This window comes from Megalobrama amblycephala, linkage group LG22 (assembly GCF_018812025.1).
Source record: "Megalobrama amblycephala isolate DHTTF-2021 linkage group LG22, ASM1881202v1, whole genome shotgun sequence".
Taxonomy (NCBI): domain Eukaryota; kingdom Metazoa; phylum Chordata; class Actinopteri; order Cypriniformes; family Xenocyprididae; genus Megalobrama; species Megalobrama amblycephala.
The window spans coordinates 2454113-2481669 of NC_063065.1; the positions used below are offsets into that span (position 1 = coordinate 2454113).

Sequence of the window (27557 nt, forward strand, 5' to 3'; positions counted from 1 at the left end):
CACTCAACTTTCATTACGTGTGACGTTCACTTGAGTTTGAGTTCTGGTTATGATTGTCAAACAGAAATCTCAATATGAAACATTTACATGTTTCTGATGTTTATTTATGAATCAGTCAGTGAGCAGGAGATAAAAGCTTCATAATCTTTCATCAAAATGTAAGTTGAAGCTCTGAAATAACGTTTAAGCTGTTGCCATTTTTATTGTGAAGTTGTCGACAAAAAGGGTAAAAACTTTACAATAAGGTTTAATTTAACATGAACAATTAATGCTAATCTCAAGACATTTACAGATCATATTAAAGCACCAAATGTGTCTGATAACGTCAGTGTCGAGGATAGCCGTTACTGACAATCCTCATTTTGGCTGCGTGAGATTCTCCAGCTTTGTTGTTGTTGAGCTGTTAAAGCTCCACCCTCTTCTGGAAAGGGGGCGGGAGCAGCAGCTCATTTGCATTTAAAGGGACACACACAAAAAGGCGTGTTTTCACTCACACCCAAATAGGGGCAAATTTGACTATAATAAATGATCTGTGGGGGATTTTGAGCTGAAACTTCACACACACATTCTGGAGACACCAGAGACTGATATTACATCTTGTGAAAGGGGCATTATAGGTGTCCTTTAAGGTTAAATGTGCTAACAATATATTGTTCATTGTTAGTTAATGCATTACCTAATATAAACAAAAAAGAAAATATTGCAAAGTGTTATAAAATTATTGAAATATTAAATCTCAATATTTGAAATGATTGCAGTTGAAGAACTAAATTGGCTACTGATTTATTGTAAATTCATGTTTGTTCATAAGACATTAATGTTAATGTATACGACTTGATCATCTTCAACAGTGAGAACAACAGGAAGTGATTTCATCTGAAACTTTATTCTGGACAGGTTAAGAGAATAACATCAGCTATTCATGATCAAAAACAGGAATATATACAGAAGAGTTTTGCATTAAAACACTCAAGGCTTCAAGTGAGTTTCAGATTGAATGTTCACATGGACCACTCGTGATTTCCGTTAAAAACACCAGATCACATGGTTCGTCTGAGCAGACGTGTGACCGTGTCCATCAGTACAACAATGTGCTGCGCTGAAGATTAAAAGAGCGACGCTCGAGCCCTTGAGATCAGACAGACGCGTCCCGTCACTGATATATATATGCAGCATATATTAGAGCCGTCGACCGGCCGCCGGCCCGGTCACATGTCAACGGTTTAGTTGTTTGATTTCTCCAGCTGTTCAAGTATTCTCTGGTTTAAGGAAGACGCGTTTAAGGCTTCTGTGGCAAAATAAAAGAGAGAGAGAACGCACAAAACCCCACAAATAACCCAGGGGCTGTAGTGAGATGCATTCTGGGAAAGCTGTTAGAAGTCTGTGTTCAGTATGTGGAGGACGTGGTGCTCATGGCGTCCTCGTTCAGACGGGTGCTTCCGGGATGGACGCTGGCAAAGTATTTGACGTCTTTGTCCACGTCCGTCTGCAGAGCGACCAGAGTGTGCTCCAGCGCCTCCTGCTGGCAGCCGGCAGAGTTCAGGAAATACTCTACAGGAGAACACACACACACACACACACACACACACACACACACACACACACACACACAGAATGAGCGCAAAGAACAACATGAGGTGGGGAAGAAAAATAAACAAGCAAAAAAGCACAAAATAAATAAAGGAAAAAGAAAATAAAATGAAAAAAAAAAAACTGAAGAATGAACAAAATTCAGACAAAAAAATAAAGAGAAAAAAAAGAAAAAATGTTAAAGAGAAAAAAAAAAGAAAAGAAATACAAATAAAAAAAATAGAGGAGAAATAAACAAAATGAAATAAAGCAGCAATAAAGAAAATAAAGAAAAAAGGGAGGGGAAATAAAATGAAAGGAAAAGAGACAGAAAAAAGCTAAATGAATAAAAGGAAACAAAGAAAAAAATACAAATAAAAAAGGGAAAAATATAAATAAAATGAAAAAAGACAAAATAGACCAAAAAAATAAACAAAGAATGAAAATATGAAATCTATAAAAAGACAAAAAGAATAAAAAAGCAAAGAAAATATTAAAAGATAAACAAATAACAATAGAACTAAAATAAATATGAAAAGAGACAAACAAGAAAAAAGGAAAAAAGAAAAAAATAAAGAATAAAATGAAGAAAAAAAACAAACAGAAAAAGCAATAAAGAAAAGAAACGTGAAAAGGATAAAGAAATAAAGAAAAGGGGAAAATAAAAATGAAAATAAGAAAAAAAAATAAAAATACACAAAGAGAGAAAAGAGGACAAAAGAAAAAAAATACATGAGAAAAAGGAAGAAGAAAATAAAAAAATAAACAAGAAACGGATGAAATGATGTGCACACACCTCGCTCCAGCAGCGTCTGCCGCAGGGTTTTGGCCAGCAGGACTCGGACGTTGGGAACGGGATCCGTCGCCAGCTGCAGCAGCGGAGGAAGCAGGTGCTCCGAGAACTGATCCAGAGTCAGACACTCCTCCTCGATGGACAACTGACCAACACAGAGCTGCGCGTCAGGACAATCCACACTGATGATGATGAGCAGGAGGAGGAGGAAGAGTGCGTCTCACCTGACAGACGAAGGCAAACGCCTGCCGGCCGGACCACTTCTGAGAGTGACAGAACTTCTCCACCAGCTCGCCCAGAAAACTCACCAGCAGAGACGAACACGATGACAACTTCCTGATGATCTCGCTCACCTGAAACACAGCAAATCTTTGAGAGGAACGACTCACTGGAACCAGAATGATTCATTCAGAGGAATGACTCACTGGAACCAGAATGATTCATTCAGAGAAACGACTCATTAGAAACAGAGCGATTCATTCAGAGGAACGACTCATTAGAACCAGAATGATTCATTCAGAGGAATGACTCACTGGAACCAGAATGATTCATTCAGAGAAACGACTCACTAGAACCAGAATGATTCATTCAGAGGAATGACTCACTGGAACCAGAATGATTCATTCAGAGAAACGACTCATTAGAAACAGAGCGATTCATTCAGAGGAACGACTCATTAGAACCAGAATGATTCATTCAGAGGAACGACTCACTGGAACCAGAATGATTCATTCAGAGAAACGACTCATTAGAACCAGAGCGATTCATTCAGAGGAACGACTCATTAGAACCAGAATGATTCATTCAGAGGAACGACTCACTGGAACCAGAATGATTCATTCAGAGAAACGACTCATTAGAAACAGAGCAATTCATTCAGAGGAACGACTCACTGGAACCAGAATGATTCATTCAGAGAAACGACTCATTAGAACCAGAATGATTCATTCATGATTCAAACATCACTCCAGTCTCACCTGAAATGACCAAGACAGAAAAAAATAAATAAATAAATAAAAGAATCTAATAAAGAAACTAAAAACTAAAAGAAAAAGGAAATAAGACAAGAAAAAAAGAAAAAAGAAAAAGGAAAAAAATACAAATAAAGAAGGAAAAAAATAAAATTGATTTAAAAAGAAAAGCAAAATCACAAAAAAATAAAGGAAAAGAAATTAAAAGAAACGAGGAAAGAAAAAAGGAAAGAATGTTAAAAAATAAGAAAAAAGTGAAAAGAAAAAGGAGTAAAGGAAAGTGAAAGAAAAAGAAAGAAAAATGACAAATAAAATAAAAGAAATTAAATTAAAAAGAAAGAAAAAGGAAAAAAAAGAAAGAAAGAAAAAGTGAAGTAAAAGAAAGAAGAAAAAAGAAAAAAAGTTTAAGAGGAAAGAAAATAAAAAGAAAAATTGATTTAAAAAAATGCAAAAAATCACAAAAAATAAAGGAAAAGGAAAATAAAAGAAATGAGAAAAGAAAAAAGAAAAGAATGTTAAAAATAAGAAAATGAAAGTGAAATAAAAGAAAAGAAAAAGAAAGAAAGAGTATGAAAGAAAAAAGTGAAAGAAAGGAGTAAAGGAAAGTGAAAGAAAAAGAAAAAATGACAAATAGAAATTAAAATGAAAAAGAAAGTAAAAGAGAAAAAGTGAAAAGGAAAAAAGGAAAAGGAAAAGAAAGAAAGTGAAAGAAAGAGAAAGTGAAATAGTAAAAGAAAAAGAAAATCAAAGAAAGTGAAAGGAAAAGGAAAAAGAAAGGTGAAAGTGAAAGAGAGAGGGACAGTACCAGTCTGTAGGACGTCCAGCGAACGGACGACACGCGGTCAGTGCAGAGACAGAAGGCCAGCGGTCTCAGATAGTCGTGGACGTCCTGCGCGCTGTACAGCTCCAGCAACAACACCAGCTGCCTGTCACAAACACACACACACACACACACACACACACACTGAGACATGACATCATCAGCGACATCATCAGTGACATCATCACCACACACAGCGCAGCGCAGTCGTACTCGGCCAGCTCGGAGCGAAACCTCCAGTTGCGGCTGTTGTCCGTCACCAGGAACTCCTGCAGCTGGTACAGATACTTCCTCCTGGTGTCCTGATGCAGCAGCTGAAAGAGGAACACCACATGACCATCATCATCATCATCCTCACACACACACTGAGTGACGGAGCGGACCGGACCTTGAGGAAGTCGTAGAGGTGTTTGAGGACGCCGATGCGGACCTCGTCCAGGTCCTTCAGGAAGCTGTTGAAGATGGGCACCAGATGAGCGGCCGTCAGCTGATCTCCCAGGATCAGAGCCAGCTCATGGATGGAGAACGCCAGCGTCCGCCGCACCTTCCACTGACACACACACACACACACACACATTAACTGATGCGGAAGGGTGTTGGATTTATATTATTTACGATAGTATCATGATTGTTGGTCCGTACTCAAGATAAGGGCCAAAAATACCTCTGTATGTTTTTTTATATTTATATCACGTAAAATAGTTAATCAATATCAGACGAAAAGTGGCGTTTCTTCTCCAAACATCAGCATGATTACAAATGTGGTATTGATTTTAATTCGACAGTTCAATAACCAAGAAGTTAGACATTTTAGACACAATATTGCCTGTTTTTGCTTTGAAAATAGTTTCAATCAAAGCCACAGCAGTGCTTCATTACTGAATGAACGAATCGTTTTAATGAATGATTCAATGACTCACTCATGAAGACATTCAAATGCTTCGCTCCTGAATGAATCAGCCGTTTGAATGAATCGGTTGAATCTCAATGACTCGCTCATTAACAGTGACTCGGTAACATGGACTTAATTTCACATTTAAAGTATCTTTTCATTTTTTGAAAATTAAAAATTAAAAAAAGACAAGAAAAAAAGAACAAAATAAAAAGGAAAAAAATACAAATAAAGAGGGGGAAAAAAACGGGAAAAATGAAAATTAAAAACAAAAATTTAAAAGGGGAAAGAAAATAAATTAATTTAAAAAGAAAAAGAAAACAAATATAGAAAGAAAAAGGAAAGAATGTTAAAAAAAAATAAAATGAAAGTGAAATAAAGAAAACGAAAGTAAAAGAAAGTAAAAGTAAAGGAAAGTGAAAGAAAGAAAAAGAAAGAAAGGAGTAAACAAAAGTGAAAGAAATAATGAAAAATGACAAATAAAAGAAAAGAAAAATTAAAAAATTAAAAAGAAACAAAAAAAAAGAAAAGAAAGACAAAAGAAAAAAAAGAAGTGAAAAGTAATAACCAAGAAGTAAATATTAAATGACTGACATTTTAGACACAATATTGCCTGTTTTTGCTTTGAAAATAGTTTCAATCAAAGCCACAGCAGTGCTTCGTTACTGAATGAATGAATCGTTTTAATGAATGATTCGCTCATTAACAGTGACTCAGTAACATGGACTTAATTTCACATTTAAAGAATCTTTTCATTTTTTGAAAAAAAAAAAAAGAAAAAAACAAACATTTCAATTATCAATATTCAACGTTTTATGTTTAAAACATCAAAAATTATGTGTTTGTAACTGCAGGTTAAACGCATTGCAAAGATTAATTTTGTTGATAGCGATTTAATTTGATTGGTAACAGCCTTACTGTGTCTAATTATTCGATTCAATTTGATTAAATGTAAGAATTTGACAAAAGATGATGCATAAGAAAATGAAAATGGCTTTATTATGGACATGCGGGGGGGGGGGGGGGATAAATTGGTAGGCCAAATTGTGTGCATGATTTAATAAATCATTCTCCAAATTTGCTAAATCATGAGCATGATTTATAAATCGAGGAAAAGTAGTCGTCATTCGATTTACTTTTTTATTTTTCTCTTGCATGTCATGTGCAGGACTCCATACTTTATAAAGGTAAACAAACCCATAATGGGTAAAAATCAATTTAAACCTGCCAAAGGTACCAGCACAAATACACTCATAAACCCCTCTCGCTGTGCCAAGTTAAAAAAAGGATAGTTTTGAAAAAGTATTGAGAAATGTGTCCTAGTCTTGTAAAAAAAAAAAAAATAATAATAAAATAATAATAAAATATTACACATTGTATGAGGTAACAAGAGTCTTGTGCGTGTATAATATGAATAATTGGAAACAAGCACCTGCATGTCGGAGGCCAGCGTCTCGTACGTGTCGCGCAGGCAGTGCCAGTTCTGCCGTCCTAACGTCAGCGCCACACCAGGCAGACTGTAGGCGCAGTGCTTGGCGATCTCCATGTCCACGGTCTGAGCGCGCGACGGGTCCGTCATGGACAGATACTGGTCCAGTAAAGCCTGAGGAACTACATCCTGCAGTGGGCGGCACACGCGTCAGAGCAGAGCATGATGGGATTGAGCTCATGATGGGATGATCAACTGACCTGCTGTTTAGATTTCCTCTCGTCTTCAGGATTCACGCTGCTGTCGCTCACGTCAGAATCATCGTCGTCATCACGCCTCTGAAACACGCAACATACTTCTTTTCATTTCTATTCACTAATATAATGATAGTTCTAAAGAGCAACGTTTACCTACAGATATTTGATAAACATTTTAGTAATACATGAAAAATGCTGAACAAATCAGTTTGGAATCAGACGGATTCACATTAATGAATTGAACTTAACTCTTAATGCTTAAAAACATGTGTTGGGCTTTGAGACAGATCAGGATCATGAAACTAGTATAATATGATTGTAATTATCAAAGTTAAAACAGCATCAACATGATCCCAATGCGTTGTGTTCACCTGTGTGTCGTCTGAATGGAGCTCAGAGGAATGTTGGGAGCTGAAGGGATTGGATTGTGCCGCTCGGGGCTCCAGGAAAGCGTCTTCCAATCCAGAGTCCAGCGCTGTGGCTCTCAGAGCAGCCGTCAGGACATCCACTTGTGCTGGAAAACAGATCAACACAGAAGGTTTTCATGCATGAATGTTGATTATTTTCCTCATATTCTCCATTGTTCAGCTCCTCTCTTCCCAGTGTGTCAGTAACGCTCTGTTTAGTTCCTGTCTCTATGAAGCACAATGTCCCGCCCCTAACCATAACCGCCAGTTTCAACACACTACTAACTAACTCAACCAGGCCCCGCCCCTTTATTCTGCATATGAATCATTTAAAATGAGGAATATTGTGAAGAAAACTCAAGATGGAGGCGTTTCAGGGAGTTCAGAAACACTGACTCTGATATAGAGATATTCATGCTCCAACTATGGAAGCTTGTTTCCACCACTACAAAAAAAATTAAAAACGGTAATTCCAACTTTTTTTCTCGGAATTGCGAGTTATAAAGTCAGAATTGCGAGATATAAAGTCAGAATTGAGTTATAAAGTCCGAATTGCTTGATATAAAGTCAGAATTGAGATATAAAGTCAGAATTGTGTGATAAAAAGTCAGAATTATGAGTTATAAAGTCTGAATTACTTGATATAAAGTCAGAATTGTGAGATAAAAAGTCCGAATTGCGAGTTATAAAGTCCGAATTGCGAGATATAAAGTCAGAATTGCGTGATAAAAAGTCAGAATTGCGAGATATAAAGTCTGAATTACTTGATATAAAGTCCGAATTGCGAGTTATAAAGTCCGAATTGCGAGATATAAAGTCCGAATTGCGAGATATAAAGTCCGAATTGCGAGTTATAAAGTCCGAATTGCGTGATAAAAAGTCAGAATTGCGAGTTATAAAGTCCGAATTGCGAGATATAAAGTCCGAATTGCGAGATATAAAGTCAGAATTGCGAGTTATAAAGTCCGAATTGCGAGATATAAAGTCCGAATTACTTGATATAAAGTCCGAATTGCGAGTTATAAAGTCCGAATTGCGAGATATAAAGTCCGAATTGCGAGATATAAAGTCCGAATTGCGAGTTATAAAGTCCGAATTGCGTGATAAAAAGTCAGAATTGCGAGTTATAAAGTCCGAATTGCGAGATATAAAGTCAGAATTGCGAGATATAAAGTCAGAATTGCGAGTTATAAAGTCCGAATTGCGAGATAAAGTCAGAATTGCGAGTTATAAAGTCCGAATTGCGAGATATAAAGTCAGAATTGCGAGTTATAAAGTCCGAATTGCGAGATATAAAGTCAGAATTGCGAGTTATAAAGTCCGAATTGCGAGATATAAAGTCAGAATTGCGAGTTATAAAGTCCGAATTGCGAGATATAAAGTCAGAATTGCGAGTTATAAAGTCCGAATTGCGAGATATAAAGTCAGAATTGCGAGTTATAAAGTCCGAATTGCGAGATATAAAGTCAGAATTGCGAGTTATAAAGTCCGAATTGCGAGATATAAAGTCAGAATTGCGAGTTATAAAGTCCGAATTGCGAGATATAAAGTCAGAATTGCGAGATATAAAGTCCGAATTGTGAGATATAAAGTCAGAATTGCGTGATAAAAAGTCAGAATTGCGAGTTATAAAGTCCGAATTGAGTTATAAAGTCCGAATTGCGAGAAATAAACTTGCAATTCTGAGAAAAAAAACCTCAGAATTGTGAGATAAAAAGTCACAATTCCCTTTTTCATTTCATGGCGGAAACAAGCTTACATATCAAACCGCAGCATTACACACTAAAGAAAGACAAAGTCCTCTTTAAAACACGATCAGATGTGAAGCAAAGCCTGTTACTTCAGAACACACAGACTGCAGTTATTGTGCGTCACTCCTTCTGTTTTTCGGCTCAGTGTTTCAGTAACTTCCTGTGCTCGTTTCCTTCCACTGACACAAAGGTCTCGCTCCAGCTGCTTTAAGGCTTCTGTTCCTGAAACCTCTTATTGATGAATGTGACAGTATTTGGCTGTACTGTGTTCGTAGTGCAAAGTTTGTCAGATCCAGTAACTAGAGCTGGGCGATATCAATATCAATATCAATATCAATATCAATATCAATAATCTCAATATCAATCATGTCAAATCCACTTAATGAGAAAGCTCCACCGCTCACCTTTGACATCTGGGTCGTCGATGTGCGGCTCCAGGTTTTCGATGAGTTCCTCCAGCTGTTTCCTGCCCAGCGCCGGAGCGGACGGCCGCTTCTCCTCCTCCTCCTCCTCCAGCAGCTCCAGGTCCAGATCGATCTCCGGGATGGGCGTCCTCCAGTAGTGGAAGGAGTTAAAGAGCTCCTGCTCGTCTTGTGGAGCGGGCGAGGGCGAGGGATCGTCCCGAGCTGATGCCGGTGGATCCTCGTCGGCTCCAGACGAAGCCTCCGTCTCTTCAGGAAGGCACTTAGAATCGTCTTCCGTCAGGACCTCCGCCGTCTGCTCACCTCCGCCCTCCTCCGCCACATCCTGCTCCTCACATACAGAGGGATTGTGGGAAGCAGCAGACGTCTCTGCTGCGGACGAGCTGCCGGCGGCATCTGCGTTTGTGCTGAACGAGACACAGACGTGAGCGAGTGAAGGTTGATCCTCAGAGCTCTTCATCAGTCAGTCGTCTCACCTGTGCGTTTGCGCTCCGCTCCAGTTGCCCTCGTCTCTGAAGTACTGACCCACGTTACTGCTGGGGCTCGCGAACGTCGAGATGAACTGACCCAAGGACTGAAACGCGGCCTGACGCACCTGCCGACCGCAGCACACGCTCATTAACACAGAACGGACAACACAGAAGAGATTAAACGGATTGGGCGTACCCAGCGGGAGGGATCGCTGATCAGACTGATGAACAGAGACGAGAGTTTCGTCCGCCGCACTTCTGGAGACGTGGCCGAGGACACCGTCATGAAGCACTCGGCGCAGGCCTTCCGCACGCCCCACACGTTATCCGAGCAGAGCTGGAAGAAACGCGGCAGCTGGACAGGAAAGAGAGAGAGGAAGGACAGGAAGACACCTCAGACAACTATACCAAACAAATCAGAGTTGATAACATCACAACATTTATGTAGTCTGATTTTGAGCCTTTTTCAAACTCTGTTCAAAACAGACTCATAAAAAGAGCAGAGCAGGGCTAGTTGTCACATTTTACCCCAGTGTGTTATTTTTGAAAGTCAGTTTCTACAGAAAACTTTAAAATCTTGACTTCAAAAGCCTAAAAATTAAAAGGTAATTGCAACTTTTTATCTCACAATTCTGACTTGCACTTGCAAGATATAAAGTCGGAATTACGAGTTATAAAGTCGGAATTACGAGTTATAAAGTTGGAATTGCGTTATAAAGTCGGAATTGCGAGATATAAAGTAGGAATTGCGAGTTATAAAGTCGGAATTGCGAGATATAAAGTCAGAATTGAGTTATAAAGTCGGAATTGAGTTATAAAGTCGGAATTGCGTTATAAAGTCGGAATTGCGAGATATAAAGTAGGAATTGCGAGTCATAAAGTAGGAATTGCGAGATATAAAGTAGGAATTGCAAGTTATAAAGTCGGAATTTGCGAGATATAAAGTCGGAATTGAGTTATAAAGTCGGAATTGCGAGACATAAAGTAGGAATTGCGAGACATAAAGTCGGAATTGCGAGATATAAAGTCAGAGTTGCGAGATATAAAGTAGGAATTGCGAGATATAAAGTAGGAATTGCAAGTTATAAAGTCGGAATTTGCGAGATATAAAGTCAGAATTGAGTTATAAAGTCAGAATTGAGTTATAAAGTCGGAATTGCGAGATATAAAGTCGGAATTGCGAGTTATAAAGTCAGAATTGCGTTATAAAGTCAGAATTGCGAGATATAAAGTCAGAATTGAGTTATAAAGTCAGAATTGAGTTATAAAGTCGGAATTGCGAGATATAAAGTCGGAATTGCAAGTTATAAAGTCGGAATTGCGAGATATAAAGTCGGAATTGCGAGATATAAAGTAGGAATTGCGAGTTATAAAGTCGGAATTGCGAGTTATAAAGTCGGAATTGCGAGATATAAAGTAGGAATTGCGAGATATAAAGTAGGAATTGCGAGTTATAAAGTCGGAATTGCGAGTTATAAAGTCGGAATTGCGAGATATAAAGTAGGAATTGCGAGATATAAAGTAGGAATTGCGAGTTATAAAGTCGGAATTGCGAGTTATAAAGTCGGAATTGAGTTATAAAGTCAGAATTGAGTTATAAAGTCAGAGTTGCGAGTTATAAAGTCAGAATTGAGTTATAAAGTCAGAATTGAGTTATAAAGTCGGAATTGCGAGATATAAAGTCGGAATTGAGTTATAAAGTCGGAATTGCGAGTTATAAAGTCAGAATTGAGTTATAAAGTCGGAATTGCGAGATATAAAGTCAGAATTGAGTTATAAAGTCAGAATTGCGAGATATAAAGTAGGAATTGAGTTATAAAGTCGGAATTGCAAGTTATAAAGTCAGAATTGAGTTATAAAGTCAGAATTACGAGTTATAAAGTCAGAAAAAGCCGACCTACAGAAATTAACTGCTGCTAGAGAAAACAAGCACTTAAAACAGTTACTGCCATCTAACCCATGTGACAACTTGTCCCATCTTTCCTGTGTTGATCATACCAGCAGTTCCTCTGTTGCCTCTCCTCCAACAACGCTGCAGATGTCACCGAAGTTCGCCGCACAGACCTGTGGGACACAAACACACGCCTCTGATCAGCGACGAGGACAGAGCGTCTTCCTCTGGACTCCCGAACACGAGCCAATCAGAATCACCCACCTTGCGCACGTGAAACATCCTGCAGTCGCAGCACATCTCGCAGAACCGCGGCAGAAAGAGTCGCTCTGTGATGTCCTTCCCCACCATCGGCGCCATTTTACAAATAATCTGAGATGAACATCAGAAACAAGCACTCAGTCCTGTCTGCTGCGCTGGTTATGATAGTCTGAGTTTTGTGCTGACGATTAATTGTCATTTAAATAATTGTGATTAACGATTTAATTTTGTTTTGTTCGTCACTTACAGTGTATACATAATAGATTATTTTTTACTTGGAATCATTTATAATATAATATGTTTATAATAAAATAGACTGATATTATTTATTTTAATGCTGTAAATTTTAATGTTGTGAAAAACTATATTTATAAAATTATATAATAATAAAATATTAAATAGGCCCATATTTACCTTAATGCTGTGAAAATATTTATATAATAATAAAAATGATAATAAAACAGACCCATATTATTTACTTTTATGTTGTAAAAAATTATATAATTAAAATATAATAAAAATTGATAAAAAATAGGCCCGTATTATTTACTTTAATGTCGTGAAAATTAATATTTATATAATATAATAAAAATTATAATAAAATGTGTTCAAATGTATTTTAATGCTATAAAAAATAAATATTTATATAATTAAAATATAATATAATATAATAATAAGAATGATAATAAAATGCCCATATGACTTGCTTTAATGTTGTGAAAAATAATATTTATATAAGATAATTAAAATGATAATAAAATAGGTCATTATTTAGGTTAATGCTGTGAATTCTTATTAAAATATAATATCATTTAAAAAAAAGATAAAAGAGGCCAATATTTACTTTAACGCAGTGAAAAATATTTTTATAATAAAAAATGTAATGGTCTTTAATGGTCTAAATATTTATATAATTATAACAATTATAATAAAATAGGCCCATATTATTAACTTTTTAATGCTGTAAAAAAATAATATTTATATAATTAATTATAATATAATATAAAATGTGCCCATGTGTTTTACTTTATTGCTGTGAAAATGTATATTTACGTGATTTATTTGTTTATATTATAATGCATTAAATCCACAAACCTTCATTTCGTACGAAGGAAGGAAAAACTTTGACTCTCTTTGTACTTTACAACAGTGTTTTTAACATTATTTGTCAAAATGGGACAGGCCTAGGTTAGGATAGTTTGTTCTCTAAACGAGTGGAAGTAGAGAAAGACGCTTCAGTGAGTCACTATAGGACACTTTCAGATCATTCTGCAGCTGATCCGAGTGAAATCGGCAGACTCTCACCGCCATGGCTTCGGTTTTCACATCATCATTGCTGTCGGGAGCGGTGAGGTCCACCAACACGGGACACACCAGGTTCTCCACGTCTCCTCGCTCGATGAGCTCCTGCTCCAGCAGAACCAGCAGCGCCGCCTGACTCGTCTTACGCACCTGACGCAGGAAACACCATCAGCCTCTTGATCAGCTCCTCAACCTCAAGCGATGGAAAGATCTCACACTCACCAGGTTATTCTGGTCAGCCAGGTATCTGACGACGATGGGCAAGAGGTACTTCGAGAAAGCGAATGGAATGGAAGGTCTGTTCTCCTGACAGAAGATGGCGATATGTGGGATCTGCTCCATGAGCTCCGCTCGAACCGTCGGCTCTGAGGAACAAACGTCACTCCGTTAAAAACACAAGCCTAAATATGGCTGAACATGACTGAAATATGCACAATAATACAGGAAAAATACCAAATTAAATATGTTATCTAATCAAAATCAAGTCCTTTGAACCGGACAGAAGAGTGAATCAGTGAATCATCTGTGTACCGGAGTCATCTGCGAGTCTGTCGATCCTCTCCAGCACGGACACACACTCGCGCTCGTCCTCGCTGACGGCTCGGAGCGTGTCGAGAAGACTGCGGGCCACCATCTGCCTGAAACGCACAGATCCAAGATTAAAAACATTTCACCGCTGAATGACCTAGCAAAAACAAGTGGATTTGAGATCACTAAAAAAAAAAAAGCTTCTTATACTAGGATTTCATATATCTCGCACTGCATTATGGGATACAGCATCTTAAACATGCTTTGACGGATGAAGCAGGTCATTTGCATACTGTAGAAATAATACTATTATAATATCGTAATTGTTGTCTTAACAACATGCAATCTGACATTATCAAGTACCAAAAAACAAATAAAAACATTCACTTTGTGATTTACTATATTTACTCTATTAAAATACAGTAAAAATGTCAGATTGCACGTCGTATGTGTCTTTTAGGCTTAAATTTATACACTTTTATACACAAAAAAGTACCTTTTTTCCCCCCCAGAAAATCAGCACAATTACAAATGCAATATTGATTTTATACAACAGTTTAATAAACAAGAAGTTTGACCTGTTTTGCTCTATTTTACCAACGAAAATAGTTTTAATTTTTTTCCCAAATTCCGTTTTTCAGACTTTCGGACTCCATTTGAATGGTTAAATTAAATTTTAGTAATCAAAAAGCATGTCTAATTAATTGAAACAATGAAACTTATCCAATTTATCAACAATTTATTAAAAGTTTAACAAAAAATTACATTTTTGTTTCATTCTTTCCCCTCAAATTCTGTTTTAGTTTTACCAAATTCTGTTTTCACGTTTCTGGATTCCATTTTAATTGTTTAATTACATTTTAATAATCAAAAAGCATTTCTAATTAATTGAATTCATAAAAACAACCAATTTTATTAATTAAAAAAAGCATTTTTATGATTTTTTTTTTAAATCAGAAATTCTGTTCCTTATTTTAATTTTTCCGGCAATCAAATGAACGCATTCCATTTAATTTATCTTTTTAAACAATGTGCTGCACAACAGAGCTTTACTTTACTTAACATGGAAGAAGAACTGATATTATTCTTTAAATAGATATTTATTAATAAATTAATTTATCTAAATTCTACTGTAAAACACTAATATGTTTCCGTCAAGTTAAATCAAACTTTTATTTTGACGGGTTGCCGAGAGCTTTGAGTTTCTCTGTGTTTATGACGATAGTTTTCTCAAACGAAGCATTTAAATTGACTTTCAGAGCGGCTCTGGAGAATAATTTCATTAGTTTATTTCCTCATATAGTGAAGCGACTTCATTCTGAAGTGAACTAATCCTTTAGTGAGTGAATCATTGAGTCATTAATTCAACCGATTCATTCAAACGGCTGATCGTTTCAGGAATGAAGCATTTGACTTATTAGGGTGAGTCATTGAATCATTCATTCAGCCAATTTGTTCAAACAGATTGATTCATTCAGTAACGAAGCACTGCTGTGTGTCAAAACAGTTCTGTAGATTCGTTTGGAACTATTTTCGTTGGTAAAAGAGCAAAACAGGTCTAACTTCTTGTTTATTAAACTGTTGTATAAAATCAATATGGCATTTGTAATTGTGTAGATATTTGGTGGGAAAAAACGGTACTATATGACGTGCAATCTGACATTTTTACTGTATTTTAATAAAACACTCAGCAAAATATTGTCTGATCTTCGACAAAATATCATTTTTGTCAATATCGCACACCCCCAACTAGTAGTGTGTGACTCTAAACAGACTCAGTGTGAGCGATTCACGACTCTTCACCTGTTGAAGACGTTCTCGCTGCTGATGTACTTGTCGAGTCGGCCCAGAGGAGTCAACATCTCATCCTGAGTCACGAAATCCAGCACTGAAGGTATAATAATGGCATCAGACTCTGAGCTGTATCCATCCACACCAACTACAGACACATTCAGAGACAGCGTGAGCACAACACACACATCCCACAATCCTCTGCGATTCCAGCGCGAGATCCAGAGTCACGGATCCTATATGATGAACTTCTCAGTGAAATCTTGAGGATTCGGTATTATTCGCTGACATGGTTAAATGATGCATGTGATTGACAGGGTTAAAGGATTAGTTCACTTTCAAATAAAATTCTAATAATTTACTCACCTCCACGTCATCCAACATGTCCTTCTTTCTTCAGTCGAAAATAAATCATAGGGCCATAAATGTGCTACGCCTTCCCTATTCTACTTACGGAAAAAACTGAACTGGCGCCGCATTCGTTACGCAAGTAGAATAGTGAAGGCGTAGGACATACAGCGTAAGCTTTTTGAAGAATACGCAAAGCGGAAGCATGTGCAAGGCGATAATTTGTGTTTATAAAGCATATACAGTTGTATTTTTTTAGAAAATGGCCGATGGTTTCTCTAGATAAGACTCTTATTCCTCGTCTGGTGTCATTTAAAGCTCTTTGAAGCTGCACTGAAACTGTAATTTTGGACCGTTTGGAGTCCATTGAAGTCCACTATAAAGGAGAAAAATCCTGTTTTCATCAAAAACCTTCATTTCTACTCGACTGACGAAAGAAAGACATGAACATCTTGGATGACATGGAGGTGAGTAAATTATCAGGAAAAATTTTTTGAAAGTGAACTAATCCTTTAATCAGATATCTGATTTGAGCTGAATTTGTCTTCTTTATAGCTTCCCTCATGTTTGATGAAGTAATTTCAAACCCAAACACAGCTGTCTAGCGCATCACTATTACAAAAATACCATGTTTTTACCATGATTATGGGCATGGTGATCTTTAAAGCTCTGTTTACACGCGTTTATCTCACATTACCACAGAATTACAGTCGGGGTCACGTGACCTGCTGTTTATGAATCACATTAAAACACAAAGTTGAGGTTATTCTCACACACACAGAGATAAACTCACATCCGTCCGTGTCCTCCTGTGAGTCCTGCAGCAGAGAGAGATCTGAAACACACGACACGATCAGTGAGTGTGAGTGTGTGTGTGTGTGTGTGTGTGTGTGTGTTAGTCAGAAGTGTGTGTGTTCAGCTCTACACACCCGCCATCGTGCGCTGCTTCTACATTTAACCCGCTTCTGTGCGCCGCGACACAAACTACACAAAACTACACAAAAACACACAAACACGCGCCTCAGAACTCCACTCGAGCACTGCCGCCGGGCCCGCGCACTGATCCTTTATCACGCACGCGCCGAGGGCAGACTCTAGAACGCGCACGCACAGACGGAGTGTGTGAACGCATGCGCAGTGAGGAATACCAGAACTCGCTCTAAATATTCGTTTTTTATTTATTTATTTATTTATTTATTTATTTGTTTGTTTGTTTGTGGATTACATAATTTTAAGACATTGAATTATTTTTAAAATATCTTTTTAATACATTTTTATACAGAACAGAGTACGAGTAAAACATAAAATTATTGGGAAGCCACATAATTTTGGTTAAATAATAATTTTATTGCATTTTATATATTTTATTTTTTGTTGTTGTTGTTGTTACTGGAGTCTAATATGGTAGATGATTATTATTATTTTATTGTTATTATTATTATTATTATTATTTAAATATGTGGCGTGGGAGAACACAAATGACCAGTTCGACCAGTTTTTTTATTTTTATTTATTTATTTATTTATTTTTTATTATTATTGCAATATTAACAAACAGAACAAGTCGGTACATATAAAAAATATAAACAATATTTCAAACAAAAAGTAATTATGGTTCAATAGTAAACAAAAGCAATATCCATTAAAACTATTAAACCTAAAAAAATAGAGAAGAGAATAAATAAATAAATTAATTAATATATTAAGGAAGATGGCACAAATTCTGCATGTTTTCATTGCTTTTTATTTATTTATTTATTTGCTTGTTTGTTGATTACATAATTTTAAACCATTTAATTATTTTTTACATTTTTTATACATTTTCATACAGAACAGAGTACGAGTAAAACACATAAACTTATTGGGAAGCCTTGGAATAATTTTATTGCATTTTATATATTTTATTTTATTTTGTTGTTGTTACTAGAGTCTAATATGGTAGATTATTATTATTATTATTATTTTATTTATTTATTTATTTTAAATATGCCGCGTGGCAGAACACAAATGACCAGTTCGACCAGTTTTTATTATTATTATTATTGCAATATTAACAAACAGAACAAGTCGGTACATACAAAAACTATAAACAAACAAATAGAAATTATGGTTCAATAGTAAACAAAAGTTAAAAATATGTAAGAAACTTAATTAAAACTATTAAATGAGAAGAGAAAACAAAGAGAAAAGAAAAGAAGAGAGCAAATAAATAAATAAATAAATATATTAAGGAAGAAGGCATGATGATTTCTTGTTGAAATTGTATTTAAAAACATCTTCAATTCTTGTTTGAAAAGTTAAAGTGGGGTTTATTTATCATATATTTACATTTATAAATACCAGTTCGACCAGTTTCTGCGCTTTTATGTGTTTGTTGTCTAGAATGACGTGTAACCCCGAGGGTCATCAGTCACCGCGCATGCGCACTGCGACCACAGCGGCTGAAGTGATTCTGATGAACCGAATAATTCCCGCGTCTTTGTCGATTCATTAAACAGACATATGTGGAAATAAGATCAAATTATTCTGTCAGAGAATAAAAAACTAGCAGTTTCCCCTCAGTTCATCTGAGTGACGTGTCCCGCCGTGCGCGCAGCCGGCCTGCCTCTAGTGCTCGAGCCGCGCGCGGGTGTGTGAGTGTGTGTGAGTGATCGTGAGTGCGCGCGCGTCGTGGCCGGGGCTCTTGAGCAGCACGCGAGTGTGTCCCGTTTAACGGCTGTCATGTCCAAACTGGAGCAGATTCTGATCCTCGACCCGCCGAGCGACCTCCGCTTCAGAGGTAACCCGTGTGTCTGTCACTAACTCCCGGCTGCTGCAGTCGAGCCGGCTCGCGGAGGCCCCCGGGCCCAGGCTGCGCTCGCATCCGCATGCCTGCATCCCTCCCTCGGCTGCAGTTTAACGCGACGCGCGGGGATTTGCAGGCCTCTGGGGAGGAAAACGCATATTGTGTTAATATCAGATCGTGTTTTGATCTTAAACGCGAGAGAATCGTTCTCTCGTTAGTGTGCTCGGTGTCAGTGAGCTGTCACAGCTAGCTTTAAAGCTAACAACAGATTAAAAAATAAATCTGATCTGTCATTAATGCTGCTCGATCACGAATTAAACGCGTTTTAAAGGCAAATGTGATCAATACTGCAGTTTGTGCTTCACTGAGGCTGTTATGCATCAAATTCGGTGTAAATTATACCTGCTCTGATCCACCTTAGCACCTAGTAAAAAATACACAATTAAAATAGCTGTGTATATGCATTTATGCCTTATCTAAGTGCTTTTGTGCCACATTTACAGTGTAAATTTGGTAGTTGGCAACTAAAATGTAGTGTTTGAAGGCTTAAAACAGCTTAAGTTTATATTAATTCCTCTTTATGCAACTTTTTAATTTGAGTCATAATGAAAAATGTTTGATTCTTCAGGACAGGCTGCTAGAGTAAGGATAGGAAAGGGTTTTTGCATTATTTATGAATGAACCAACCTGTCTGACAACATGTGAGCCTTACAGACGAAGCTTCATTACATGGGATTCACCATTAATATCCACAAATACTAGGGCTGGGTATTGACACAATTTTGGTGATTCGATTCGATTACTATTCACATGCTTTCGATTATTTCGGATGTAGTATTTCAGTTTCAGTACATGCTAAATTTTCTAGAGGAAAAAAATCTCTCAGCTAATGCTGTAAACTACACATGAGAGTCAGCTGGTACTACTATAATAATATTGAAGGTTAAAATAACTTATTTATATACAAACACTTAAATTACACTCAATTATGTTTTTATTATAAATAAAGTTTAGACTTACATAATCATATTTCTACTCCAATTCGTTTTTTTGAAATATAATCATTTAAATCGCAGCTGATTTATTCAAACATGCATTAAATATTGAAGAACATTATAATGAATATGTAACGGTGCATAGCTATATTTATCTTTCTAGAGTTCACTTTTCTAGCTGACTAATGAGTTTATGGTCACTGAATATGTTTTTCTGAGGTAAATGTGACGTCACGTGACATTGTTTAAGTTTTATTGATGTCTTTCGAGGTTGAAGCACTGATTGAGCGATTACACGAGACATGATACGGATTTCAGTAAGTTGTACTGTATATTTTAACATACCTTCAGATGTTCATGTTTATTTCGCTGTAACTGGTATTAAAGCGGAGGAGAGGATGATCACATGCTTCTCTTTAACTGAGGTGCTAAAGCGATCTGTCACGCCACATTAAACAGCGCCAAAACGGTGTTTATTTTTTGAATCTCATAATAAGATGGACGTCATTTGAAATCTGAGACTTTGCTTCATATCAAAAGTAACAAAGATTATTGCAATTTATTGGATGGGAGGAGCTACATATTCTGCTCATTCATCAACTGAAAACAGACTAGACTAATCGATTCTTGGGATTTAAGAATCAATATCGGTTCGTAAAAATGAGAATCGATTAAAATCGATATTTTTTTACCCAGCCCTAATGTTTACTGATCATTTTGAATCAAGTTAATCATTTTTGTCATAGGGAACTTGCATTACACTGTAAAACAGCAAAAACTTATGAAGGAAGGTACTGTATTGGGAAGTAAAAAAGAGCAAGTCTCAAACTGATACTCCCAGAATTCCTGTATGACACAGTGTAACAGAAGTGTTCATGTGTGTTTTGTGCGCAGGACCCTTCACAGATGTGGTGACCACTAACCTGAAGCTGAGGAACCCGTCCGACAGAAGAGTATGTTTCAAAGTGAAGACCACAGCTCCTCGCCGCTACTGCGTGCGGCCCAACAGCGGCGTCATCGACCCCGGCGCCACGGTCACCATCTCGGGTCAGAGATCATCTATGTGCTCATGTTTATGAGTGGATCTGTGTGTGTGAGGTCTGATGGACTCTGTCGTTTTCTCTTCCAGTTATGCTGCAGCCGTTTGATTACGACCCAAATGAGAAGAGCAAGCACAAGTTTATGGTGCAGACGATTTTCGCGCCACACGGGGCGTCGGACCTGGAAGCGATGGTGAGCAGAGAGTGACCGGTTCATCAGACACAAAAATACTTCAACTATGGCTGTCATAATGTCAAAAATGATAATTCTGTCATTAATCACTCTCCCTGATGTCGTTCCAACACCTTCGTTCATCTTCAGAACACAAATTAAGATATTTTTGATGAAATCCAAGAGGCATATGACTCCAGAAAGGTACTAAAGACATTGTTAAAACAGTCATGTGACTGCACCTTAATGTTATGAAGAGACGAGAATACTTGTTGTGTGCAAAAACAAAACAAAAAACACTTTATTCAATAATCTCTTCTCTTCTGTGTCATTATCTTACGTTCTTTATGTCCAGGTTCATCATCAGAATGACTCATTATTGGCTGGCGCACGCGTCGTGCTGATCATGTGACCAGCTTCGGCCAATACTGAGCCTGGAATTCGGATGTAAACATGGATAATTTCGTCAACTATTTTTAATTTAGTCTTAGTCCTGTGTCAAATGTAACTTTTAGTTCTTATCATATTTAGTCAACCTTGTCCTGTTTTTGTTTAGTCTTGTTTTAGTCAATGGAAACATACACATTTTCATCATAATCTATAATGGTTAAAATGATTAAAAAAAAATTATTCGCTCAATTTTAATTGCAATGATTGTTGTCGTTTGGGAAATGTATTTTTATATTTCATCAGAAGTGAAATGTGAAATCAGAATCAACACTTTCAAGGTCCAGAAAGCTACTAAAGACATCGTTAAAACAGTCATGTGACTGCACCTTAATGTTATGAAGAGACGAGAATACTTTTTGTGTGCAAAAAGTTCAACAATCTCTTCTCCTTAAGCAGGTGACGCAGTGAAGGCTTGTGTGGTGTTCATTTCGTTAATGAAATCTATGACAAAAAATGTTTGTCAACAAAGTTTTTCCCCTGACTTAGACGAGACGATAATAAGGCTATTAAATGACTATATTAGACTATATCAACATGCAATATTGTTGACAAAAAAAAGACTAGACTAAAATGTATTTAAAAGAATGAAAACTTTACCAAAAACCTTATTTTTGTTGAAAAAAGAGGAGCGAAAACGTTTCAGACTGCTGTACAAGACTCTATAGTTTGGGGTTGCCAGATATTAAGAGCTCAAATCCCCCAATCAGAGCAGACTTTTTGCTTCGTGCAGTTTGGCAACCATTCGCACACGCGCTCTCTGCGACATAACGGCAGTGACATTTGAGATGTTCTGCTTAATGAAAGTGTCGTTCAGCCAGTCTGTGTTCTGTCAGGGATCTCGACTGTACTGTTTGCGATTGTGGTTGCTGATTGTACTTGTGCAACCTCTCTGTGTGGCAATATGTGTGGCCTTTTTTGCCGTTTTAATAGAGAAATATTAATGCAACTTGGAATTACTATTAGGAATTTAGCTTTTTGTTTTAACGTTACCAAAGTCTTTGGTGTTTATAATTATAATCCACACTAGATGAGGTAAAATAAACCATGCATATGATTCCATATTCTGTTGATTTGTGCTTATTTGGTGAACTGATAGAAATTTCCCAAACGACAACAATCATTGCAATTAAAATTGAGCGAAATAGGTTTTTTTAAATTATTTTAACCATTATACAGTATGACAAAAATTGACAAAAACGAAACTAAAATAGTCGACTAAGTCTTGACTAAACAAAAACAGGACAATGTTGACTAAACATGATAAAAAGTAAGTTATATTTGACACAGGACTAAGACTAAATTAAAAATAGCTGACGAAATGAACACTACTTTTGTGTTTACGTCCAAATTCCCGGCTCAGTATTGGCCGAAGCTGATCATGTGATCAGCACGACGCATGCGCCAGCCAATAATGAGTCCTTCTGACGATGAACCTGGAAGCGCTGGACGTAAACAACGTAAGATAATGACACAGAAGAGAAGAGATTGTTGAATAAAGTGGTTATTTTTGTGTTTGTTTTTGCGCACAAAAAGTATTCTCGTCTCTTCATAACATTAAGGTTGAACCACTGCAGTCACATGACTGTTTGTCTTTAGTTCCTTTCTGGACCTTGAAAGTGTTGATTATATTATTATATGAGCCATACACTTCTCGGATTTCATCAAAAATATCTTAATTTGTGTTCTGAAGATGAACGAAGGTGTGGAACAAACAGATAATGATAGAAATATAATTTTTGGCTGAACTAACCCTTTAACTAATTAACTTGTGTGATGTTTTGTTCATCTATTTATATAACACTATTTTTATCAGTCCATATTTGACAGCAGGAGCCTGAGAGAGATGTGTGTGACCTCATTTCCTGTGTCCTGTGTGGGTGAAACGCCTGCCATCAGGCATGATAATGTTGTGGTACTGTTTTGTTTTGCAGTGGAAAGATGCCAAACCGGACGACCTGATGGACTCTAAACTGCGCTGTGTGTTTGAAATGCCGTCAGACAGTGAAAAGATGGTGAGTTTGTGTTTGTAGTCGTGATTATTACTCAGTGTGTGTTCTGATACTGTAATGAATCTCTGATCAGAATGAGCTGGAATCAACCAAAGCTGCGTCCGTTCTGAACGCGTCGAAGGCCGACGGGACGTCAGGAGCCAAAGCCGGCAATATGGACGACGCGGAGATGCGGAAAGTCATGGAAGAGTGCAAGAGACTGCAGTCAGAAATGGGAAAACTGCTAGATGAAAACCGCCAACTCAAGGTACTGGAGAACATCCGCACCAGCGTTTGATACTGACCCAATAATACGTGAAGTTAGGATTGTGATCTAGGTCAGGGATTCATGAACGCTTTTGTCAGACGAACCCCTTAGATATAAAATATTTCATTTTTATCACATTAATATTTGATAAATATTTCAATAATTTAGCAACACATTTGCATGTTCACAGTTGTCTGATCTCGGTCACATGACATGAAAGAAAATAGATAAAATATTTAATATGATATTTAAAGGGTTTTTTTAATTAAAAAAAACATTAATAATATATTTTCAGCAAGCATTTTTTCCATTTTTTTCCATTCACACTGGCATTTTAGGAACCCAATCAAATTTTATAAATAAATATTACTTAACTCTAATTATAAATATGAAGATAGAAATATAGGTAATTACTGTTGTAAACTATAATTGTACTGTAAAATAAATTAATTTATAATATAACTTATTTCACACTACAAGTTACAATATGATATTTGTCTTAATTTCTCCACATTAAAATGAAATTAATAGTTGCATGACATGCAAGAAAATAGATGAAATATTTAAGATAATTTGAAGTGTTTTTTAAAATATTAATATATTTAAAATATGAATATAATTAACATTAAATTATTAATATTTTAGAAAGCTGTTTTATGCATTTATTTAACATTTTTTTTCTCTATTAAACCTCTTTTTAGTTTTTAATAGTGTCTCAGTCCACATTATATTCACACTGGCATTTTAGGAACCAATCAAATTTTATAAATAAATATTACTTAACTCTAATTATAAATATGAAGATAGAAATATAGATAATTACTGTTGTAAATTATAACTGTACTGTAAAATAAATTAATTTATTATATAACTTCTTTTACTCTACGATATTTGTCTTAAATTCACATTAAAACGAAATTAAGTCACATGACATGCAAGAACATAGATAAAATATTTAAGATTTTAAGTGTTTTATTTAAAATATTAATATATTTAAAATATAATTAACATTACAATATTAATATTTTTAGCAAGCTATTGTATTTATTTATTTTACAGTCTCAGTCCTCATATTCACACTGGCATTTTAGGAACCCAATCAGATTTGATAAATAATAATAATTATTACTTGACTCTAATTATAAATATGAAGACAGAAATATAGTAAACTACTGTTGTAAATTGCAATTATACTGTAAAATAAATTAATTTATAATATAACTTATTTTACATTACATTTTACAATATGATATTTGTCTTAATTTCATTTTAATGTAGTGAATTTAAGTCACATGACACAAGGAAATTGATAAAATATTTAATATAATTTTAAGTGTTTTATTTAAAATGATTATAATTAATATTAAAATATTAATACAATTTCTAGCACGTTATTTATTTATTAATTAATGAAAAATATAATTATTAAACCTCTTTATTTGTAATAGTGTCTCAGTCCACATTATTCACATAAATAATAATCATTTTTACTTTAATTATAACTATGAAGACAGAAATATAGTCAACTACTGTTGTAAATTACAATTATACTGTAATGTAAATTAATTTATAATATTATAACTTATTTTACACTACAATTTACAATATATTTGTCTTAATTCACCACATTAAAATGAAATCAAGTCACATGACATGCAAGAACATGGATAAAATATTTAATATAATTTTAAGTGTTTTATTTAAAATATTAATATATTTAAAATGATAATAAACATTAAAATATTAATATTTTTAACAAGCTATTTCATTTGTGTGTATTTACTTATTTAACATTTTTTTCACTTTTAAACATCTTTTTTTATTTGTAATAGTGTCTCAGTCCACATTATTCACATAAATAATAATAATTTTTACTTTAATTATAACTATGAAGACAGAAATATAGTCAACTACTGTTGTAAATTACAATTATACTGTAACGTAAATTAATTTATATCTTATTTACACTACAATTTAAAATATATTTATCTTAAATTCACCACATTAAAATGAAATCAAGTCACATGACATGCAAGAAAATGGGAAGTGTTTTAATTGAAATATTAATATATTTAAAATGATTATAATAAACATTAAAATATTAATATTTTTAACAAGCTATTTTATTTGTGTGTATTTACTTATTTAACATTTTTTTCACTTTTAAACATCTTTTTTTATTTGTAATAGTGTCTCAGTCCACATTACATTCACACTGACATCAAATTTTATAAATAATAATAATTACTAATAAATATGCAGACAGAAATATAAGCAATTGCTGTTGTAAATTACAGTTATACTGTAAAATAATTTATAATGCAACTTATTTTACAAATATATTTGTCTTAAATTCACCACATTAAAATGAAATCAAGTCACATGACATGCAAGAACATGGATAAAATATTTAATATAATTTTAAGTGTTTTATTTAAAATATTAATATAATATTAATAATATTTTTACATTTCTTTGCTATTAAACCTCTTTTTAGTTGTAATAGTGTCTCAGTCCACATTATATTCACATTTTTATTTTAGGAACCCAATCGAATTTTATAAATAATAATAATAATAATTTTTACTTCTAATTATAAATATGAAGACAAAAATATAGGCATATATACTGTAAAATTAATGAATATTTGATAATTATAATTTATTTTACTCCTTACGCTTTAAACATTTGTCATTGTTTAAATTATAAGCAACAGCAGAAGAGTCGTTTACTGAAGTCTGAGTTTGATTGCACTCATTAGCATCAAAAGACATGTGTTTCTTAAAGTTCAGAGTTTATTTCACTGTCCCGATGGCTGAACGTGTGCTGTGAGCACTAGGTGGCGTAACGATCTCAAAGATAAAGCCAGACTCTGACATTCACTGCAGATTTCAGTGCTATTAAACTCACCGTGTGTTTACCTGTTGCTCTCGATCAGGATGAAGGTCTGAGGATGAGGAAGGCCAATCAGTACGACAGCTCGGTCTCGAAGTCTTCGGCGATGCTGAGCAAAGAGCCGGCCTCCAAATCGCTGCCCTCGCTGCTGGTCGTCATCGCCGCCATCTTCATCGGGTTCTTCCTAGGGAAGTTTGTCTTGTAGAGGTTCTGGGCCTGGCGAGCAAAGCGCGCGTTCTTGTCGATAACCGTTGCGTCTGCGCAGACGAGCCCTACGGCAGCGGAAATAAACGTGTCTGTGTACAGGATCATTCAAACGGGCCTTGCCTTTCTCACACGGTTAGTACACACACACAAGCAAACACACACACACACACACTCTCACACACACACACTCAGAAACGATGGCTCGTTTCTCCCTCTTTTCCGCCGTCTGTGGTTCTGGGTGGGTTTTTCTGGGGGTCGGGGAAGAAGAAATCGTCCATTTGTCAAAGCATCACTAGCAGCCCAACGGAGGCACTGTGTGTGTGTAGAGACCTTGAAAAAACGTCAACCTATGAATAAATAAAAGGACGTGTTTCTCTTTTTCTCTGTGGTTTTATTAAGAGTTTAATGGAATGTTTTAAGTGTCATGTACATGTTCTTTTAGATTCTTTTGAGAAAAATGGGAAATGCAGATTCGTCGTAATAAAAGAAAAACAAACCGATCGTCTTTGCTACTTGTCGCTGGATGGTGGCGTGACACGCGTTCCCATTCCACCTTTATTTTCTTGAATGTGACGACGTCAGCTGGGAACAACACGCCTCCTCCTCACGAACGAGCCCGCTGACACAATCGTTTCATGGAGTTTTCTTTATGCAGATTATATATTCAATTGTGAGGCAACTTGACTGAATAAAATCTCCATTTGCAGTCCTGTCCCGTGGTATTGATCATTGCTGAAATAAAGAATCTTTAACACTCTTCATCCTGTCTTCAGTTTGTCTGTGTAAAAGGAGGATCTGTTTTTAATGCTGTCACGATGATCAGTTGTGCACGAGAATCAATCGACTGTTCAAACGC

The 27557-nt window shown here is 35.7% G+C and overlaps 2 protein-coding genes across 3 annotated transcripts; one reads left to right on the plus strand and one right to left on the minus strand.

The window, feature by feature from the left end:
• Positions 1–867: 867 nt before the first annotated feature.
• On the minus strand, positions 868–17018 carry ppp4r1 (protein phosphatase 4, regulatory subunit 1). Of its 2 annotated transcripts, none has more exons than XM_048174538.1 (20): positions 16832–17018; positions 16696–16737; positions 15567–15651; positions 13767–13873; positions 13458–13600; positions 13239–13385; positions 11937–12044; positions 11780–11845; positions 9978–10136; positions 9788–9906; positions 9294–9718; positions 7103–7245; positions 6735–6812; positions 6478–6663; positions 4542–4703; positions 4367–4467; positions 4139–4259; positions 2587–2715; positions 2366–2507; positions 868–1551 (listed from the first exon to the last, which is right to left on the minus strand). In XM_048174538.1, the coding sequence occupies exons 1-20, from the start codon at positions 16836–16838 to the stop codon at positions 1388–1390; spliced, it is 2634 nt and encodes an 877-aa protein (XP_048030495.1). In that variant the 5' UTR covers positions 16839–17018; the 3' UTR covers positions 868–1387. The 2 variants fall into 2 exon arrangements, with proteins under 2 accessions (XP_048030495.1, XP_048030494.1); XM_048174537.1 differs by having other exon boundaries at positions 15567–15702.
• A 1324-nt stretch (positions 17019–18342) lies between these two features.
• On the plus strand, positions 18343–27462 carry LOC125257961 (vesicle-associated membrane protein-associated protein A-like). Its single transcript, XM_048174701.1, has 6 exons — positions 18343–18680; positions 20576–20728; positions 20811–20914; positions 23275–23355; positions 23426–23599; positions 26538–27462. Exons 1-6 carry the CDS (start codon positions 18623–18625, stop codon positions 26697–26699), a joined length of 732 nt encoding a protein of 243 aa, XP_048030658.1. The 5' UTR covers positions 18343–18622; the 3' UTR covers positions 26700–27462.
• Positions 27463–27557: the final 95 nt, after the last annotated feature.

Excerpts from the sequence above, each read along its gene's own strand:
- ppp4r1 (XM_048174537.1), bottom strand. Across the intron at positions 7,246-9,293 it reads CGACGACCCAGATGTCAAAG|CACAAGTGGATGTCCTGACG; the intron begins GTGAGCGGTGGA and ends TCTGTTTTCCAG. Across the intron at positions 1,552-2,365 it reads GCAGACGCTGCTGGAGCGAG|AGTATTTCCTGAACTCTGCC; the intron begins GTGTGTGCACAT and ends GTTCTCCTGTAG.
- LOC125257961 (XM_048174701.1), top strand. The coding sequence starts at position 18,623 with ATGTCCAAACTGGAGCAGATTCTGATCCTCGACCCGCCGAGCGACCTC. Across the intron at positions 23,356-23,425 it reads CGTCAGACAGTGAAAAGATG|AATGAGCTGGAATCAACCAA; the intron begins GTGAGTTTGTGT and ends ATCTCTGATCAG. Across the intron at positions 23,600-26,537 it reads ATGAAAACCGCCAACTCAAG|GATGAAGGTCTGAGGATGAG; the intron begins GTACTGGAGAAC and ends GCTCTCGATCAG.